The sequence below is a fragment of the Mastomys coucha genome, unplaced genomic scaffold, assembly GCF_008632895.1.
Source record: "Mastomys coucha isolate ucsf_1 unplaced genomic scaffold, UCSF_Mcou_1 pScaffold4, whole genome shotgun sequence".
NCBI classification, from domain to species: Eukaryota; Metazoa; Chordata; class Mammalia; order Rodentia; family Muridae; genus Mastomys; species Mastomys coucha.
Window position 1 is genome coordinate 5,753,543 of NW_022196910.1, and position 22,095 is coordinate 5,775,637.

General features: G+C 38.6%; 1 protein-coding gene and 1 pseudogene across 1 annotated transcript; one reads left to right on the forward strand and one right to left on the reverse strand.

Moving 5' to 3' along the window:
- Positions 1–4,735: 4,735 nt before the first annotated feature.
- LOC116076508 lies at positions 4,736–5,347 on the forward strand (annotated as a pseudogene).
- Positions 5,348–15,165: 9,818 nt separating this feature from the next.
- LOC116076299 (zinc finger protein 431-like) lies at positions 15,166–18,305 on the reverse strand. The gene is made up of 4 exons (XM_031350015.1): positions 18,272–18,305; positions 18,013–18,073; positions 15,735–16,660; positions 15,166–15,254 (listed from the first exon to the last, which is right to left on the reverse strand). The coding sequence occupies exons 1-4, from the start codon at positions 18,303–18,305 to the stop codon at positions 15,166–15,168; spliced, it is 1,110 nt and encodes a 369-aa protein (XP_031205875.1).
- Between the last annotated feature and the right edge of the window lie 3,790 nt (positions 18,306–22,095).

A 22,095-nucleotide genomic window follows, 5' to 3' on the forward strand; every position in this document is an offset into this window, starting at 1 on the left:
AAAAAAAAAAGAATTTAAAAATAGCTGGATAGAGAATTAACCCAAAGAAATCAGTAGCCCTCTGTGCATGCAATACCTTCATAATAGCCACAAATAAAAAATATATCTTGATGTAACCCTAACCACACAACTGAAAGGCTGGAATGACAAGAACTTCAAGACATTGGGGAAGATATCAGAAGATGGAAAGATCTCCTATGCTCATGGATCAGTAGGATTAACAGAGTGAAAATGGCCATCTTACCAAAAGCAATCTACACATTCAATGCAATCCCACCAAAATCTTAACATAATTCCTTACAGATCTTGAAAGAACAATTTTCAACTTTATATGAAGAAACAAAAGCCCAGGACAGATAAGACAGTCCTGAACAATAAGAGATCTTCTGGAGGTATTACTGTCCCTGACCTCAAACTGTACTGCAGAGAAATGGTAATAAAAGCTGCTTGGTACTGGTATAGCAACAGACAGGTTATAAATTGAATCAAAAGAAAGGCCTAGAAATAAACCCACACACTTATGGACACTTGATTTTTTACAAAGAAGCCAAAAAACATACAAAGGAAAAGAGAAATCATCTTCAAGAAACAGTGCTGGTCTAACTGGATGTCTGTATGTAAAAGAATTCAAATAGATCCATATTTATCATCCTACACAAACTCAAATCCAAATGGACCAAAGGCCTCAATGGAAAACTACATACAATCAACCTAATAGAACAAACAAAAAGTGAGTACACTCTTGAACTCTTCAGTACAGGAGGCAACTTCCTGAACAGAACACCAGTGGCTCAGGTATCAAGATCAACAATTAATAAATGGGACCTCATGAAACTGAAAAGCTCCACTAAGTCAAAGGACATTGTTATTAGGATGAAACAGCAGACTAAAGATAGGGGGGGAAACTTCTAATTTTACATCTGACAGAAGACTAGTATCAAAAATATATAAAGAACCCGAGAAGTTAGGCACCAAGAAACCAAATAATCCATTAAAAGTGTACAGAGCTAAACAGAATTCTCAACACAGGAATCTCAAATTGTCAGGAAGCACCTAAAGAAATGTTCCACTTCCTTATTCACTGGGAGAAATGCAAACCAAAGACTTTATAGTCATCAGACTGGCTAAGACCAAAAGCTCAAGGGACAGCACATGCTTTTGAGAATATAGACTGTGGGAATCCACTTCTCCACTGCTGGTGAGAATGAAAACATGTACAAGCACTCTGGAAATCAGTTTGGTGGTTTCTCAGAAGATTGGGAATAGTACTTCCTCAGGACCCAGCCATATCACTCCTGAACATATACCCAAAAGATGCTCCCTATCCCACAAGGATGCTTTCTCATCTATATTCATAGCAGCTTTATTCATTATAGCCAAAAACTGGAAAAATCCAAATGTCTCTCAACTAAAGAGTGGATACGGAAAATGTGGTTCATTTACACAATGGAATACTGTTCGGCCATTAAAAACAAGGTCGGCATGAATTTCACAGGCCAATGGATAGAACTAGAAAAGATCATCCAGCAACTCAGACCCGAAAGGACATGCATGCATGTACTCACTAATAAGTGGCTATTAGCCATAAGGTCCAGAATAACCATGTTATAATCAATAGATCCAAAGAAGCTAAATAACAAGAAGGACCCATGGGAATATGTCTAAATCTTTCTCAGAAGGGAGAACAATGTAGATGTTGGAGGTGGTTGGAAAGAAGGAACTGGGTGCGAATGGGGATTTGGAAAAGAGTGGAGCAGTTGGGATCAGATGTAGGAATATCAGCAAAGAGAGAAGGGAAATCAGCAGTGGGAGGTGGGGGGTGGGCAATCTCTAGGATGTGCCAGAGACCTGGGATAGGAGTAGGTCCCAAGGGGGTTTATTGAGGTGATTCTGTCTGAGACTCCCAGCAGTGGAGGATATAGATCTGGAAGTGGCTACTTCCTGTAGCTAGACAAGAAGTGACAATGACAACAACCCACCCAAAAAATTCTTCAAGCCAAAATGTGTCCTGCCTACAAAATGTGTAGGAAGATAAGGCAGAAACAGAGGGAATAGTCAACCAATGACTGCCTCAGATTGAGACCCATCTGCTTGCATAACTTTCCTCAGAGCGGCTCCACCCAGCAGCCAATGGAAAGAGATGCAGAGACCCACAGCTAAACATATAGAGCTCAGGACATCCTACGGAAGAGTTGGGGGAAGAATTTAGGGAACCAAAGGGGACAGGAACTCTACAGGAAGACCAACAGAGTTGACTAAACTGGACCCTTGGGGGCTCACAGAGACTGAATCACCAACTAAAGAGCAAGCACGGGCTGGACATACCTCCCCCCGCCCTGCATTTATGTAGCAGATGAACAGCTTGTTCCCAACACTAGGAACAGGGGCTTTCCCTGTTTTTATTTTGCCTGCCTGGCTGTGGATCCTGGTCTGGTAAATGGACTGCCTTGTATGTCCTCCATGGGCAAGGATGTGCCTACTCTTGTAGGAGTGACCTGATGTACTGGCAATGGGAAGGGGGGTGATACTTAGACAGGGCTACCTCTTCCCAAAGAAGAAGGGGAGTGAGATCCTGTGTATGGGGCTACTGGGAGGAGAGGGGAGCTAATACTGGGATGTAAAATGAATAAATAAATGAAATATTTTTAAAAGAATATTTGGGAATTCATTTCCAGTGTCAAACAAATTTTAACATACATTTGGTGTCATTTGATCAACAATTCAATTAAAAATTGAATGCCAACTTGTATAAGCTCACTTATTCATATGTGTAGGGTATGTGTACTACAGTTACTGGTGGTTAGTGTTTTTTTTTCAAACTTGTTAGACCTAAGTAAAATTGGGAAAAGAGGATATCACTTGATAAAATACATCCATAAGATTGAGCTTTAGGCTAATCTGTGGGGATTTTCTTGATTGATGATTGATGTGATAGAACTCAGTCCATCCTTATAGTTATATCTTGGACAAGTAATTCTGGGAGGCAGAAAAAAAAATAGCCAATGGGGCTAAAGAAATGGCTTACTGAGTAAATGCAAACACTGCTCTTTCAGAGGACCAGAGTTCAGGTCCCAATACCTACATGAGGCAGTTGGTAGTTTAAAGCTACATGTCACAGAAGCTCCAGGCCTATCAGTTTGTGTCTGTAACGTGCATACATTAAACCCCACAACATTAGCACACAGTGATTCCTGCACCATGACTCCATTTTTTGACAAGAACAGACCCTGGATATCTCAGCACCCAATGCCATTTATAGCCCAGTTTTCCAAACACCTTCACCACCCTCTAACAAAAATTTTCAAAGACATAAATAGCCACATATTCACCTTCCTCCTACCACCATTGTACTAACTTCCATTCTAATTTCATTCCACTTATTCATGTGTAAAAATAGCCTTATCAAATCAACTTTGCAGAGAAAGGATTGGTTAACTTTTTTCATTTTATTCTATGTCTAAGGTTGTTTTGCATGCATGTATGTCTATGTATCATATGCATGACTGATGTTTGCTGGGGCTAGAAAAGTGAGTTTCCATGGAACTAGAGCTGCACATGGTTGTTATTCCTATAGGTACTGGGAATCAAACCTGGGACCTCTGAAAAAAACAGCTGGTGCTCTTAATCACTAAGCTATTTCTCTACTCCTTTGAAATTCTCTTTCAATGTTGCTGATAACAATTAATTAAATAATATCTCTCCATTTTCTTAGGGAGAAAAATAAAAACTTCAAATCCAAATTAATACAATCTCTCTCTCTCTCTCTTCCTCCCCTGATCCCTTGCTTTCTCCTAATAGAACTTGTGGAAAACAAGATGCAAATGTGCTACTTCTTCTCTTTGGATAGCTGCCTCTCATAGTTCTTCATAGCAAAGCTTACACTACCACTTGGAATACTGCACATGTAAATTTCAGTATTATCCCTGATTAAAATTTGAACATACCCACAACACACACACACACACACACACACACACACACACATACACACACACACTAAAATAGTGTCTTAGTCACTGTTCTATTGCCATGAAGTAACACTATGATCAAGACAACTCTTAAAAGAAAGCATTTAATTTGGAGTTTGGTTACAGTTTCAGAAGATAGTTCATTATAATCATGGTGGGAAGCATGGTGTCATTCAGGCAGACATAGTGCTTAATAAGAAGCTGAGAGATCTATAACTTGAACTATATGGGAGAGAGAGGGGAGGGGGGAACTGGGCCTGATATTGGGATTTAAAATTCTGTAGCTTGTCCCTAGTGACATAGTTTCTCCAGCAATTCCAAAATTCCTTACCCTTCTAATTTTTTCAAATACTGCCACTGTATGATGACAAAGCATTTAAATATATTGGCCTACAAGGGCTATTCTTTAGTCAAATTACTATAAATACTATGCTTAACCATTCCCAACTATGGAGGGCTTAGGGTTGATTTGACTTTCATTACTTAATCTATTCCAAGCATCTCAAGGAAATGAACCTTAACACTGTCAGTTAACTAACTTTGCCTTGAGATTTGATTTTCAACAGTAAACTTAACATGAAGATAATCCAAAAAGCAGAAGGATTATGACTAAAGACATAGAAACAAACTTACTCCATTACCTTAGGCCAGGGAAATGATATATTTCTTTATACAGGTGAGAATGTGTTACCTTATTGAGACCTCAGTATGAAGAGAAGATTCAGAACAGACAATGTCTTCAAGAACTGTAGGTAGCCAAACAGGCTTGAATGGACCAGTGTGCTGTCCTCTGTGTCCTGCCCCTGGATGCTGTGGAGCGTGCTCAGGCAAGCTCCGAAGTTACGAGATGGATGCATTGACTATGATGATGTGCATGTGAATTTCACTCGAGAATAATGGACTTTGCTGAATCCTTCCCAGTAGAGTCTCTACAAAGATGTGGGAACCTCAATGCTGTAGACTACAGTTGGGAAAACCATACTACTGAAGAACATTGTCAAAGTTCCAGAAGACATGGGAGGCATGGAAGAAGTCATACTGGAGAGAAACCCTACAAATGCAGTCAGTGTGATAAATACTTTGCACAACAGGCTCATCTCAAAGTGCATATAATAACACATAGTGAAGAGAAACCTTACAAATGTGAGCAATGTGGTAAGGCTTTTGCATTACAAGGTACTCTCCAAGTACATAAAAGAACACATACTGGAGAGAAACCCTGTGAATGTGATCAGTGTGGTAAAACCTTTGCACATGGGTGTCATCTTCAAGTACATAAAAGCACACATACTGGAAAGAAACCCTATGAATGTGATCAGTGTGGTAAAGCCTTTGCACATCGGTATCACCTTCATGTACATAAAAGAATACATACTGGAGAGAAACCTTACAAATGTGATCAATGTGGTAAAGCCTTTGCATATGAAAGCTATTTCCAAGTACATAAAAAACACATACTGGAGAGAAACCCTATGAATACAAGCAGTGTAGTAAATCCTTTGCCTCACATGGTCAACTTCAAAAACATGAAAGAATTCATACTGGAGAGAAACCTTACAAATGTAATGAATGTGGTAAAGCTTTTGCATACCATCGTGATCTTCAAGTGCATAAAAGAGTACATACTGGAGAGAAACCATGAATAAAAGCAATGTAGTAGTAAATCCTTTGCCTCTCATGGTCAACTTTGAAAACATGAAAGAATTCATACTGGAGAGAAACCTTACAAATGTAGACAATATGGTAAAGCCTGTTCACAATCAAGTCATCTCCAACTACATAAAGAACACATACTAAAGCGTAGCCCTATGAATATAAGCAATGTGGTAAAGCCTTTATAGTGATTTTGAAAAGTGTGATGGTTTAAATATACTTGGCCCATGGCAAGTGGCGGTATTAGGAAGTATGCCCTTTCTGGAATAGATGTGGCCTTTGAGAAAGTATGTCATGGTGGAGGTGGACTCTGAGATCCTGTGCTTAAGCTCGCCCCGGGGCAGAGGAGTCTCCTGGCTGCCTTCTGATCAAGATGTAGAACTCTCATCTCCTCCAGCACCATGCCTGCTTGGACACTGTTCTTCCACCTTGATGATAATAGACTGAACCTGTGAATCTGTAGACTACCCCCAATTAAATGTCCTTTATAAGAGTCGCCTTGGTCATGGTACCTTTTCACAGCAATAAAACCCAAATTAAGACAAAAAAAAAAAAAAAAAAAAAAAAAAAAAAAAAGAACTGTAACACACAGGGCAATAGAAATGAACTAACTGCCCTTAAATGGAATCCTAAACAGAAATGAAATTTTCTTCCTTTGCAAAAGTGAGATCACTGACAAGGGACAATATTAAATCTCCCAAAGGGAGGAAAAGTCTTCAACTTGAATTGTAGCTAAAAACAATTGTCCCCAGGATTGCTTCATGATAACCCAAATAATCAGCTGCAGATGCCCTTGAGAATAACTCCATTCAGAATGCTTATCATGTTCATATATTTTTTATTTCCTTTGATAGCAATGTCATACATATGGAAATCAGAGGACACATGCAAACTGTTAAGGACTAGGTAAAGTTGAAGGACTAGATGGAATGTTAAAGCCTAGGTAAAATGTTAAACCTAAGTAACTCTTACATGGCTAGCCTGCCATTTTGTTCAGTTACTAATATTATGAGGGAACTTTCTTTTTTTTTTTCTTAGATATTTTCTTTATTTACATTTCAAATGTTATCCACCTTCCTCACCAACCCACCCATTCCCCACTCCCTGTCCTGGCATTCCCCTACACTGGGGCATTGAGCAATCACAGGACCAAGGGCTTCTACCACTGAAGCCCTACAAGGTCATCCTCTACTACATATACAGCTGGAGTCATGGGTCTCTCCATGTGCACTTTTTGGTTGATGGTTTAGTTCCTGGGAGCTCTGGGGGTACTGGTTGGTTCAAATTGTTGTTCCTCCTATGGGGCCACAAACCCCTTCAGCTCCTTGGGTCCTTTCTCTAATTCCTCCATTGGGGACCCTGTGCTCAGTCCAATGGTTGGCTGAGAGCATCCACCTCTGTATTTGTCAGGCACTGGCAAAACTTCTCAGCAGACAGTGTCTTTCTTAGAAGGGGGAACAAAATAACCATGGGAGGAGGTACAGAGAAAAAGTATGGATCAGAAACTGAAGGAAAGGCCATCTAGATACCGCCCCACCTGGAGGTCCATCCCATATAGAGTTATCAAACCAAGACACTATTGTGGATGCCAACAGGTGCTTGCTGACATCAGGAAACTTTTTTACATGCAAGTTGATTGCATATTCTCTAAAATTCTTTGCTCTTGGAAACTAATCACAAAAGAAAACAGAACTGCTTTGTATAGTTCACCACAATAAGCTTTGACCCAAATCAACCAACCAGCAGCACTTCCTGCACATGTGTATAAGCTTGTATGGTCACTACTTTTATAAGCTGCCCCTAGTGTGATCCCAAACATAAGGGAGGCATCCGCATCTATTTGAAATAAAACTTCCATTTCAAGTAAGTGTAGAGTGAAGTTTAAGTTCCCAAGATCTCCCTAGGAGACATGTATGTGGGTAACTGACATCCTGGTTGGCAAGTTAAGACAGGAATGTTGGAGAAGAATAGCCCCATCCTGCTTGACAAGTTAAGACATCAATATTAGCCATGATGAGTATCCTGCAACAGTTGAATTTCCAACCAATGGGAGTAGGATAAGTGTACAACAAAGATGAGGTTCTAAAGAAATCCCCTATCCTTGGTCTTGATTTGTGGAATTACTTTGGCACAGAATGATGGTTCTGATGTGTTCTTGTTCAGTTTCCTAGATTTTTTGTTGTTGTTGTTGTTGTTGTTGTTGTTGTTTTTCAAGACAGGGTCTCTCTGTGTAGCCCTGGCTGTCCTGGAACTCACTCTGTAGACCAGGCTGGCCTCAAACACAGAAATCCTCCTGCCTCTGCCTCCCAAGCGCTGGGATTAAAGGCATTCGCCACCACTGCCCAGCTAGTTTTCTAGAATTTTATTGAGTATTTTTGCATTAATATTCATAAGCAAAATTGGTCTGAAGTTCTCTTACTTTGTTGGGTCTTTGTGTGGTTTATGTATCAGAGTAATTATGGCTCTATAGAATGAGTTAGGTAGGGTTTCTTCTTGTTTCTATTTTATGGAACACTTTGATGAGTATCGGTATTAGCTTTTCTTGGAAGGTCTGGTAGAATTCTGCACTAAAGCCATCTGGTCCTGGGTTTTTGTTTTTTTGTTTTGGTTTGGTTTGGTTTGGTTTGGTTGGGATGTTTTTAATGGCTACTATTTCTTTAGGGGATATGGGCCTTTTTAGATAGTTTACCTGCTCTTAACTTTGGCACTTTGTATCTATCTAGAAAATCATACATTTAATCTAGATTTTAGAGTTTTGTTGAGTATAGTTTTTGTGGTAAGATCTGATGGGTTTTTTTTTTAATTTCTTCAGTTTCTGTTATGTCTCTCTTTTCATTTCTGATTTTTTAAGTTGGATACAGTCTCTGTGCCCTTTAGTTATGTTGGCTAAGGATTTATTTATCTTGTTGATTTTCTCAAAGAACCAGCTTTTGGTTTGGTTGATTGTTTGTATCATTTTCTTTGTTTCTATTTGGTTGATTTGGTCCTAAGTTTGACTTTTCTGCCATCTACTCACCTTGGGTGCATTTGTTTCTTTATGTTATAGGGCTTTCAGGTGTGTTGTTAAGTTGCTAGTGTAGAATCTCTCCAATTTCTTTACAGGGGCACTTAATGCTACAGAGTTTCCTATTAGCACTGGTTTCATAGTGTCCCATAAGTTTGGGTATGCTGTATCATCATTTTTATTGAATTCCTGGAAGTCTTTAATTTATTTCTTTATTTCTTCCATTACCAAATTATCATTGAGTAGAGAGTTGTTCAGTTTCCGTGGGTATGTGAGTTTTCTGTTGTTTTTGTTGCTATTCAAGTCTAATCTTAGTCCATGGTGATCTGTTAGGATGCATGGAATTATTTCAATCTTCTTGTATCTGTTGAGGCTTGTTTTGTGACTTATTATATGGTGAATTTTGGAGAAGTTAACATGAGGTTCTGACAAGAAGGTATATTCTTTTGTTTTAGGGTAGAATGTTCTGTATATATTTGTTAAATCCATTTGGTTTATAACCTGTATTCATTTCACCATGTCTCTGTTTAGTTTCTGTTTCAATGACCTGTCCATTGGTGAGAGTGAAGTGTTGAAGTCTCCCACTCTTGTGTGAGGTTCAATGGGTGTTTTGAGCTTTAGTAAAGTTTCTTTTGTGAATGGGAGTGCCTTTGCATTTGGGGCATAGATGTTCATAATTAAGACCTTTTCTTGGTAGATTTTTCTTTTGATAAATATGAAGTATCTTTCCCATCTTGCTTGATAACCTTTGGTTGAAAGTCTATTTTATTGATTATTAGAATGGCAACTCTTGCTTATTTCTTGAGACCAATTGCTTGGAAAAATTTTTACCAGCCTTTCAACTCTGAGGCAGTGTTTGTATTTGTCATTGAGGTTGCATTTCTTGTATGCAGCAAAATGCTGGATTCTGCTTGAGTATCCAGTCTGTTAGCTGATGTCTTTTTACTGAGGAATTAAATCTATTGATATAGAGTGATATTAATGAAAAATGACTGTGGGTTCCTCTTATGTTTGTTGTTGTATGTGGCATCATGTGTGTGTGATTCTCTTCTTTGTGTGTGTATGTGAGATAACTAATTTCTTGTTTTCTCTTTGGTGTAGGTACCCTTCTTGTGTTGGAGTTTTCCTTCTAGAACCCTGTATAGGGCTGCATTAGTAGATAGATATTGTTTAAATTTGTTTTTGTCATAGAATGCGTTGGTTTCTTCATCTATAATAATTGATGAAGGGTATAGTAGCCTGAGCTGTTATTTGTGTTTCTTATGGACTGTATGAAATCTGACCTGGCTCTTCTTGCTTTTAAGGTCTCTGTTGAGAAGTCTGGTGTATTTCTGATAGGTCTGCATTTATATGTAACTAGAACTTTTTCCTTTACAATGCATGGATGTGCTGTCTACATGTGTCTGTGTAAAGTACCTGCAAGGCTACAGGGAGCATCAGATCCATCGGGACTGGAGTTAGTGGACATGATTAGCTACCAAGTTGTTTTTGGAAATGAAACTTGTCTTCTCTCTAACAAACCTCAGCATAAAAAACCTAGTAAAACCTCTTAACTAGTATGGTGCCTCTCTAGCTGTGTATTACATCATTCCTTGTCCTCTCTTCATTCCTTCCCTAATTCTTCTTTTTCAAGTAATTCATTTTATATATGTTTAAATAAGTATGTACAAACACATGAATAAAACATGCTGAGTGCATTTCTGTTGTTTGTGTGTATATGGTCCAGGGATGAACACTTTGCATTGGATAAGCAAGGAGAAAGCTCATCTCTGCCTCAGGCTAGTTCTCCAACTTGCAAGACACTTGCTATGCTTCCACTTTCATTGTAACCGTATCCCTGTGAAACCATAAACCAAATTAAACACTTTCACAAGTTGCCTCACAGACTATGTTTTATCATAAGAAGAGAAAAAGCACTAATATACAAACATAAAGTTTGATACCTCTAAGAGTTATTTCGTAAAGCTAAAGAGATTTGTGAAATCTGAAAAGGTTCTCTTACAATTGACTTTATATGGCTTTTCTCCATATGTGTTTGAAAGTGCAAACAAAATAGAGGGACATCATAAAGTTTGAATTTATTTGTTGAGGCTGGTCACTTTTTTTAAAATAAATAATCTTGAGCAATATAAGTGTTTTGGCTAAGATCTTACCAAATTCTGTGTAGTCATAGGTTACTTTTTTAAAGTCCTTAAAGACTATTGTGATATGGGAAGACTTTAACAGATTGATTACATGCTAAAGAGTTTACTCTTGTATAAAGATACCAAAAAGTACAAGACTTTAACACATTGACTATGTTTATGGGATTTCTCTGCATTATGACTTTTTCTCATGGTTTCTAAGACTAATGCTATATACAAAGGCTTTACCACATTGCTTATTCATAGCGTTTCTCTCCAGCATATGTCCTTTTATGTATTCATAGATAACTGTGTTGTGGAAAAATTTTATCATATTGATTATATTTGTAAGATTTCTCTTCAATATGTCTTCTATCATATATTCAAAGATGACTATGCTATGCAAATGTTGGCAACAAGCAAAAGAAACTCGCTCTAAGGACTGCCTTTTTGTTACCAACTTCCATTCCATAAGGTGAAACTAAGTTTAAGTCCCAGGTCATAGGGAATCTGTGTATTTTTCAATATCTTGCCAGCTCTCCTTATTCAAGTTTTGTTCCCCAAAACATAATGTCTGTTTGTAACAATAATTTGTTACTCATGTGTTTTTAATTAGATATTTTATTTACATTTCAAATGTTATCCCCTTTCCTCATTTCCCCTAGTCTGGTGGTTTAGTCCCTGAGAGCTCTGGGGGTACTGGTTGGTTCATATTGTTGTTCTTCTTATGGGGCTGCAAACCTCTTCAGCTTCTTGGATCCTTTCTCTAGCTCCTCCTGTGCTCAGTCAAATGGTTAGCTGAGAGCATCCACCTATGTATCTGTCAGGCACTGGCAGGGCCTCTCAGGAGACAGCTATATCAGGCTCCTCTCAGCAAGCACTTGTTGGCATCCACAATAGTGTCTGGGTTTGATAACTGTATATGGGATGGATCCCCAGGTGTGGTAGTGTCTGGATGGCCTTTCCTTCAGTCTCTGCTTCACACTTTGTCTCTATATCTCCTCCCATGGGTATTTTGTTCCACCTTCTTAGAAGGACTGAAGTATCCATTGCCATGCCACCTCCAGTAGGACAAGTGTGTGACAAGTTCCAGACTGAGGCGGTTGACCTCAAAAGGCAGAGGCCTCCTGGAACCAGTTGTGGAACTCTTCGCTGGAGAAAATATTTGAGCTGTAGTTCTCTTGGCAACTTATCTGTTTTATGTTTTCTATTCCTTTTCCTATATACAAGATGGTGCAGCCTAGGCCAAGATCTTAAGCAAGAATAATGGGTATGAAACCATTCCTTGAGATGGAGTCACTAACCATGATCTCATCTCCAGGAAAACCAGTACTTTACTTTATAAGTTATGTATAAGATAGTATTGATAAATATAACTCTCCCAACAATAATATTTAATATGGCTGCATGTGTGTCATCAGAAGTAGGTTTTGGTATATTGATTTTAAAAGCCTTAAATAGAAAGAATTAAAACAATTTAAATATATGCTTTTTAGAGCTACAAAATAGGAACTAGAGGTTAAATAGTAACTGATCATAAAAATTCATTAGCTTGTCTTAGAAATTTGCCACTAGCCTTAGATGATTTTTGTATTTTTTGGTTTTTCAAGACAGGGTTTCTCTGTATAGCCCTGGCTGCCTAGAACTCACTCTGTAGACCAGGCTGGCCTTGAACTGAACTCAGATATCCACCTGCCTCTGCCTCCCAAGTACTGGGATTAAAGGTGTGTGCCACCACTGCCCAGCATGACTTTTGTATTTTGATGTATCAAAGGATCATAATAATATCTGTTATATCTGGCTACTTCGTCGGATATATCTTTTGAAATTGTAATACTTGAATGGTTTTGTATTTTGCTGTGCCAATTGATTATTACAATGTTTGTCCTATTGTATTGCTTCATTGAACACAGCTTTTCACTGTTGTAATAACTGCCTCTCTATGCATAAAAACCCTTGCTTGAGAGCTGCAAAATACACTCAGATTCAAACTGCCTCTGTGCTTGTTTATGTTTGTCACCACTGAATCCTTACCCACCTGGCCTCGATAACCCACATCCCCAGGACCCCCATACTTGGATGGGTTGATCCATGGCAATCCACACTTTGGTCTTCCTTCTTCTTGAGCTTCATGTGGTCTGTGAATCATATCTTGGGTATTTCAAGCTTCTGGGCTAGTATCTACTTATCAGTGAGTGCATACCCCATGCTCATGGATTGGCAGGATTAATATAGTAAAAATGGCCATCTTGCCAGAACCAATCTACAGATTAAATGCAATTTCCATCAAAATTCCAACTCAATTCTTCATAGAGTTAGTAAGACCTATTTGCAAATTCATTTGGAATAACAAAAAACCAGTATAGTGAAAAATATTGTCAACAATAAAAGAACTTCTGGGGGAATCACCATCTTTGACATCAAGTTGTATTACAGAGCAATAGTGATAAAAATTGCATGGTATTGGTACAGAAAGAGGCAGATAGATCAATGGACTAGAATTGAGGGCCCAGAAATGAACCCACACACGTATGGTCACTTGATCTTTGACAAAGGAGCTAAAACCATCCAGTGGAAAAAGACAGAATTTTCAACCAATGTTGCTGGCTCAACTCGTGGTTAGCATATAGAAGAATGCATATCAATCATTCCTATCTCCTTGTACAAAGCTCAAGTCCAAGTGGATCAAGGATCTCCACATAAAACCAGATACACTGAAACTAATAGAAAAGAAAGTGGGGAAGAGCCTCGAGCACATGGGCACAGGGGAAAGTTTCCTGAACAGAACACCAATAGCTTATTCTCTAAGATCAAGAACTGACAAATCAAACCTCATAAAATTGCAAAGCTTCTGTAAGGCAAAAGACACTGTCAATAGGGCAATGTTGCAACTAACACGTTGGAAAAATATCTTTACCAATCCTACATCTGATAGAGGGCTAATATCCAATATATACAAAGAACTCAATAAGTTAAGACTCCAGAGAACCAAATAACCCTATTAAAAATGGGGTACAAAGCTAAAAAAAGAATTCTCAACTGAGGAATACCGAATGGCTGAGAAGCAACTAAAGAAATGCTCAGCATCCTTAGTCATTGTGGAAATGCAAACCAAAAAACAACCCTGAGATTCCACCTCATACCAGTCAGAATGGCTAAGATCAAAAACTCAGTGACAGTAGATGCTGTCAAGGTTATAGAGAAAGAGGAACACTCCTTCATTGCTGGTGGAATTGCAAGCGAGTACAATTACTCTGGAAATCAGTTTGGTGATTCCTCAGAAAATTGGACATAGTACTACCTGAGGACCGAGCTATACCACTCCTGGGCATATATCCAAAAGATGCTCCAACATATAATAAGGACACATGTTCCAATGTTCATAACAGCCTCATTTATAATAGGCAGATGCTGAAAAGAACCCAGATGTCCCTCAACAGAGGAATAGATACAAAATATTTGTTACTTGTGTGTTATTCCTTAAAATATAATGCCTGTTCCTAACCACAAAAGAACAAATGGCTATGACATGCTAGACCATGAGACCTACAGTCTGTATCATTTGGCATAGAGTAACAACAGAAAAAAAAAATTGTGATGGGGGGAAAATGTAGCTGTAACTTGATACAGGACATTGTGGTTTTCAGCTTTGGAAGCTATATAATTTTCTGGCTCAGGGTGTCCTGTGTTTGAGTTGTTTTGGACCTCTCTCACCATATATCATATAGGGTTTACCACTTGCTGACATTCATAAAATTTCTCTCCAGTATGAACAGTTTCATAATGATGAAGACTACAGATGTGTGCAAAAACTTTTTTTCCTCAAAATTTTTCTGCAGTACAAATTCCTGCATGATGAAGATTTTCACAGGTCATAGGGACTTAAATACACTCCCAGGGTCTTTGAACTTTGGACTCTTAACATTTTTGAGACTGCTATAGCTGATGGGGACTTTTGAATTTGGAGCTCATGTATCTTGCACTATGCTATGTTTAATTATGGTCCCCGTACACACATTTGTTTGAACAATCATATGGGAACCAGGCAGTGGAATATGGTAGTTTAAGTATGCTTAGGTGGGAGAGTGGCATTATGAGGAGGTGTGGTTTTGTTGGAGGAAGTGCGTCACTGTGGGGATGGGGTTTGAAGTTCAACCCAGTGCTGAAGAGACCCTCCCATTAGCTCCCTGGAAGACAGTTTCTTCTTGGCTGCCTTTAGATCAATATGCAGAAATCTCATTTCCTCCTTTAGCATTATATTTGCCTGTATGCCTACCATGCTTCCTGCTATGATGAAAATGGACTAAACCTCTGAAACTGTAAGCCAGCCCCAAATATATATTCGGAGAGTACAATGACAGGCAAAGGCTTGACCATACTCATTACAATCGTAGGACTTCTTTCCACTGTGTGATCATTAATGTATTTGGAGATGATTGTGATATGCAAAGGCTTTATCACACTGATTACACTCATGAGGTTTCTTTCCAGTATGGGATCTTTTATGTTTGGAGACTAGTGGGATACACAAAGGCTTTAGCACCTTGATTACTGTCTTAGTCAGGGTTTCTATTCCTGCACAAAACATCATGACCAAGAAGCAAGATGGGGAGGAAAGGGTTTATTCAGCTTACACTTTCACATTGCTGTTCATCATGAAAGGAAGTCAGGACTGAAACTCAAGCAGGTCAGGAAGCAGGAGCTGATGCAGAGGCCATGGAGAGATATTACTTACTGGCTTGCTTCCCCTGGCTTGCTCAGCATTCTTTCTTATAGAACCCCAACCAACCCAGCATGGCACCACCCACAATGTGCTCTCCCCACTTGATCACTAATTGAGAAAATGCCTTATAGCTGGATCCCATGAAGGCATTTACTCAACTGAAGCTCCCTTCTATGAGATAACTTCAGCTTCTGTCAAGTTGACACACAAAACCAGCAAGTATAATTACATTCATAGTTTCTCTCCAATATGGGTTCTTTTATGTCTTTGGAGTTTATAATTTTGTGAAAAGGTTTTACCACATTGATTACATTCATATGGTTTCTCTCCAGTGTGTGTTATTCTATGATAGTAGAGACTATTGGGAAATGTAAAGGCTTTACTACACTGATTACATTCATAACGTTTCTCTCCAGTATGAATTCTTTTATGATCTTGGAGAGTTCTTTCTTCCGAATAGGCTTTACCACATTGATTACATTCATAGGGTTTCTTTCCAGTATGCGTTCTTTTATGTCTTTGGAGATGATCAGGTCGTGCAAAGGCTTTATCACAGTGATTGCATTCATAAGGTTTCTCTCCGGTATGGATGCTTTTATGATATTGGAGATTTCTCTGACATGAAAAGCCTTTCCCACATTGATTACATTCATAAGGTTTCTCTCCAGTATGTTTTTTTTTATGATATTGGAGATTACTGGGATATGAAAAGGCCTTACCGCATTGATTACATTTATAAGGTTTCTCTCCAGTATGTATTCTTTTATGCTTTTGGAGATTACTAGGTCTTGCAAACGCTTTACCACATTGATTACATTCATGAGGTTTCTCTCCAGTATGAGTTCTTTTATGATATTGAAGAGTTCTTTCTTCTAAATAGACTTTACCACATTGATCACATTCATGAGGTTTCTCTCCAGTATGAGTAATTTTATGATATTGAAGAGCTCTTTCTTCTGAATAGACTTTACCACATTGATTACATTCATAGGGTTTCTCTCCTGGATGTGTTCTTTTATGTCTTTGGAGATGACCATGTCTCACAAATGCTTTACCACATTGATTACATTCATAGGGTTTTTCTCCAGTATGTACTCTTTTATGTCTTCGGAGATTACTAGGTGTTGCAAAGGCTTTACCACATTGATTACATTCATTGGTTTTCTCTCCACTATGACTTTTTACATGCCTGCAATGATAATTGGCATATGTGAAAGTTCTACCACATTCATTACCCTGATCAATCATTTGGTCAATATGAACTAATAATACAGTTTGGTCTAATAATAAAGAAGAATCAGATCTTAAGCTTTTATCATTTTGTATGTTCACGGTGTTCTCCCTCACTATGGGTAGCTTTGCCTCCTTGAAAACAGCTGTGATGGTAAGAGCATTTATTACATGGCTAACATATATAACATCCTTTTTTCTTCATGAGATTTCTATGATATATTTTGCATGTTTGAAGAAAAATGGAACAACTCATAGCATTAAAACAATGACGGCATTCATAATTTGTCCTGTAGTGTGAATCATACTACATGAGCATTGTGAATCAGAACAAACAGAAGAATTTCCAAATTTCTCGAACTCATAGAGATTTTCTGCAATGTAACTTTGGAGATGTTCCCTATAAAGTCAGAAAACCAATTAATTGCAAACTTCTATCATATTCAGAAAGTCTATCAAAGGTAGAATATCATATATCTTCTCATTTGCTCTGGAATGAAAAGAGGTACATTGCTCCTCTCAATATCCCTAGTATCACATGTTTTTATCTATTTGACACTTGATATAACCATTAAAAGAAGAAGAATAAATGAGAAGCTTCTACATTGCATTCATACCATCTAACTTTCAGCTCCTTGTAGACATATGGTATATGGATTAAGGTTTCTCCATGACAACATTTTTTCCCTTCTTGCTCCAGCCACACTCTCTCCAGCAAAAAGATTCATTTATTATATGTAAGTACAGTCTAGCTGTCTTCAGACACACTAGAAGAGGGCATCAGATCTCATTATAGATGGTTATGAGCCACCATGTGTGTGCTGGGATTTGAACTCAGGACCTCCGGAAGAGTAGTCAATGTTCTTAACCTCTGAGCCATCTCTCTAGCCTCTTGACTCTCATAAACTGACCTCTCATTAAACTTAACGGTGTCACTAAAAAATATGAGTGTCACCAACTTTATCATGGACTATTTGCTTATTAGAATGTTTTGGATACATATTCAATGTGCAACATCTAAATTCTATGAGAATATACAGATTGGGGTAATTCCAAAGCATAGCTCTAATGAAGCTACAAACAAATAAAGGTATCACTAAAGGCATTATTTCCTTGTCTCCTTTCTTAGGGGAATGTCTTGCAAGCACAAATTGGATAACTGACATTGAGTTACATGGTTTTGTGAGAATATTATAATCAAAGCTACACTTAAACGACTGATATTTTCTATGCTAACTTTTCCTTAGAACCTCTGGAACATATTAAAATTCCTTAGAGGCATATTTGTATCAGCATGCACATGAAAATTACCTTTCATGTCTTCCAGAACTTTGACATTGTTCTTCAATATGATGGTCTTCCCAATTATAGCCTAAAACACAAGACCAGAAAATTAATGATATGGTATTAGAAATTAGAGAAAATTCAATTTACTGTGAATTTTCAGAGCACTGAACCTGATTTATTCAACTCAATCTTCCTTGTTCTCAATTGAAATAACAGAAGATCATCAATAACCTAAAAACATCTGTTCCCTTATTTTGAAAAGCAAAAGAAAATTTACAGTTACCTATAGCAGTGAGGTTCAAGTAGGTCTCCAACATCACATCTTTGTAGAGATTCTTCTGGGAAGGATCCAGCAAAGCCCACTCTTCCCCAGTGAAGTTCACATGCACATCCTCATAAGTCACTGCATCCTAAAATGTCCCATACATGAGTACATCACAAAGCACGATCCTGACATCACTGTATAGTAAATGCATGCTTCCTTGACAATATATTCATGTAATTCTGGTGCTTACTCCACTGATTTCCTGACACAGAAGTTACAATCTAATCACCATAATATTTTAGAAGGAAATTGAATTACAAGGTTCACCTATGTTGCTTCTGAACCTTGTGAATAGGGTATATCATTGTAAGAGAAATGCCAATTGAAAGAGATATGCAGGGGAAAATGTTACCTCCTGCTTTAGCCCAGGCATCGGACATATTGCCAGCCTCCGCCTGGAAGCTACTATCCCACCTGGGGAGCTAAACAAAGGCTCTCTGCAGGCTGTCACCTCTCCTCAGAAGCAGAAGCTTTGAAGTCCACCCACCAAGATAAGAGAAGCTGAGCATCACCTGAAGGCTTGCTAGTTCCAGAGACTTTGGCACCTGACTGATACTACGGTGTTTACATTATGCAAACATCATGGAACCTAGAGATTTGCTTTCGTTTCCAAGTTACTATAAAAACCCTGGCCTCCCTGAGTAAAGCTGAACCTTGATCGGAATATTTGACTTGGTTCCGTCATTTCTCTCGCAATTCTAACCCTTTCTTTCAGGTCCCTGTTCCTCCTCCTGGGGAAGAATTCAGTTCGTGAAACTGCAGGCAGTTTCAGGAAAACAGACCCACAGTATTGAACACAAATCTGAGAAATTGTATGACTAACTACTAACTACAAAAATAATGTACAAGTTGAGTGTATTTGCTCATGTCTTTAACACCAGTGGCACAGACAGGTGTATGTCATTGAGCTGCCTGCAAGCATGGTCTACGCAATTAGCTCCAAGACAGCAAAAGTTACATATTAAGACCTTCACTCCCCTGCAAATATCAACCAAAGAAACAATAAGAGAGATCTCACAGTTCTTTCCTGAATTTCCTGCAAAGAGTTATACATTCATACATTCACTGTGTTAGCATCCAGAACCTGCCTGCAGCAGATATGTGGGCGGGTCCACAGACCTGTCGCCAGGGCAACGGCGACCATATTCCCAGAATCCATTGGGTTTAGCTCCCACCTTTACCTGGACTGCTACGTCACGACATATATATATATATATATGTACTCCATCTTTCTCTCTCTCTCTCTCCCTCTCTCCTCTCCCTCCCTTCATGCACCGCGGTCCTCACTCCCCCCCCCCTTCTCCTAATTAAACTTCCAAAAACACAGAGCTGCTTGTATCTGGTGTCTGTGGACGCGCCGCTGCGGGCTAAACCTATCAAACTGCATTTCTGTATTCATCTAGCAGAAACCACAAGTAACCAGTACAAACTGCAACTTTAATAATATTTTACTAAAAGGGAATGCATGTTTATACAGTTACAAATGGACAAATGAAAATACTAGTAATATAAATGTTGATCATCAATAAGCCAACATAGGACAGGAGAGAGAGCTCAACAGTGGAGAGCCCTTGCTGGTCTTCCACATAATGTTGGTCAATTTCTAGCATTCACATGGGTACTAACAAGTACTCATTACTTCAAGATCAGGAGTTCTGAGGCCATCTTCTGACAACACTAAAGATGAGGCATATATGATATTCATGTTCATGCCCACAGGCAAAATACTCCTATTTATTTAAAAATTTCAGAACAAACACAAGAGTGAGGCAGAACATCATATACCTAGAATTCAGTGACTCGGAAGCATCAGAGAGTATTGATGTAACGAATATATGCCATCCTGAAAAATAGAATATAATCTATATATTTGGCCAAATTTCAGAATTAAAGATGTTGTTGAAGAGCTGCACAAAAGCATGTGCTTATTGTACAAAATCATGTTATGTGGCTTATGTGGTTTCTATCCCTACTATCAGGACAGGAAGGGCTTCACATAGAAATCTGTCTTGAAAAACAAAAACAAAAGAATAAAGTTAAAAATATAAAATCACCAGGCTGGCAAAATAGCTTAGCATTGAATAGCAAATGTTTATACTGTATCTTATGTGATTTAGGGACAGAGTACATATGGTGAATGTATGGAAGCATGAGTAGAAAGCTGAAGGATCAGTTTCAACCACAACACAGTAGACACAAAGAATAAAATTTGTCCTGTCTAAAAGAAATGCAGGGGCAAAGATGGAGCAGAGACTGAAGGGATGGTGAACAAAATCTCTACCAAATAGAGACCCCCTCCCATGGGCAAGCACCAATCCATGACACTATTAAGGAAACCTTTTTATGCTCCTACACAGGAGCCTTGTATAATATATTGTCCATTGAGAGGCTCCACCCAGCAACTGACTGAAACATATGCAGAAAACTACAGTCAAACATTGAATGGACCTCTGGGACTCTTATGGAAGAGTTGAGGGAAAAATTGAAAGCCCTGAAGAGGATAGGAACTCCCTAAGTAGATCAACAGAATCAACTAACCTGGACCCTTGGGGACACACAGAAGCTGCACTACCAACCAAATAGCATACACATGATGGACTAAGGCCCCTGGCACATATGAGTCACAAGTGTAGCTCAGTCTTCATGAGGGTCCCCCAACAACTGTAGCAGGGGCTGTCCCTAAAGCTGTTGCCTATCTTTGGAGTCTGTTCACTTACTGGGTTGCCATGTCTGGCCTCAGTGGGAGAAGATGCATATAACTTAGCAGAGAGTTGGTGTACCATAGTGTGGGGATACCCAGAGGGCCCACACCCTCTCAAAGGAGAAAGAGAGGAGATTGGGGGAAGGGATTCTGTAAGGGCAGGGGCCCTAGAGTGGGTACAGTGATCAGGGTGTTAGTGAATATATAAATAACTGGAGAAACCAAAAGAAAAGAAGGAAAAAAAGAAATTTCTGTGTCTATACACACTATCTTCTCCCTCAAAATGAATCTGGAATGACTCCTCCAACAAGAGCTTCTTCCACAACCTTCACAGAGAAAGTCAGACAGGACAAACAAGTGTTCAAAAACATCATCCTATCTAAAATATTTTTGTTTCAATCAACTGCATTCTGACCTCGGTCAGGATAGGCTCATGTTCATCCTGTGATCAAAATGCATTCAGTCTAACTTGTTAAAATGTCTAAAGTCTCTTCTGACACTCAAGGCAATAACTTGAAAACCATATCTTGTAAAATCAGAAAGCAAGTTATATCTTTTCAACATACAATGGATCAGAATATTCCCTCCCATTCCAATATATAAGAATGTACACATAGGAAGAAGATTGGACCAAGGCAAGAAACACAGCAGGGCAAAAACCAAATCCTATAGCTTTGTCTCAGACACATTGAACTTCACTCTCTAAAGACTTAGATGGCCCTATTCTTGTAACTTCTTATACATCTCTCATTTTATTTACTTCCTCTTCCTGTAAACATCTCTCCATGGCAGATTTCTCAATGTCTTAGACATCTCAACAAGTTGTGTTCACAAAATTCCATTTGAAAGATTCATCCTCACATCTTCATTGCAATGAACTCTCAGGAGTCTGCATTGGGACTCTGATTTTGTGAAAAGATAGCTGGAATTGTGCTAAACTGAAACCATAGAGGAAGAATACATGACCTTGATATTTTCATCTTTCAGTTTCTAGAAGAAGCACAATATGGATGATCCTATCAAGTTTGGCTTCTAAATTGATGGACCCTGCCTAACTTGGACCACAGTTCCATCAGCTTTT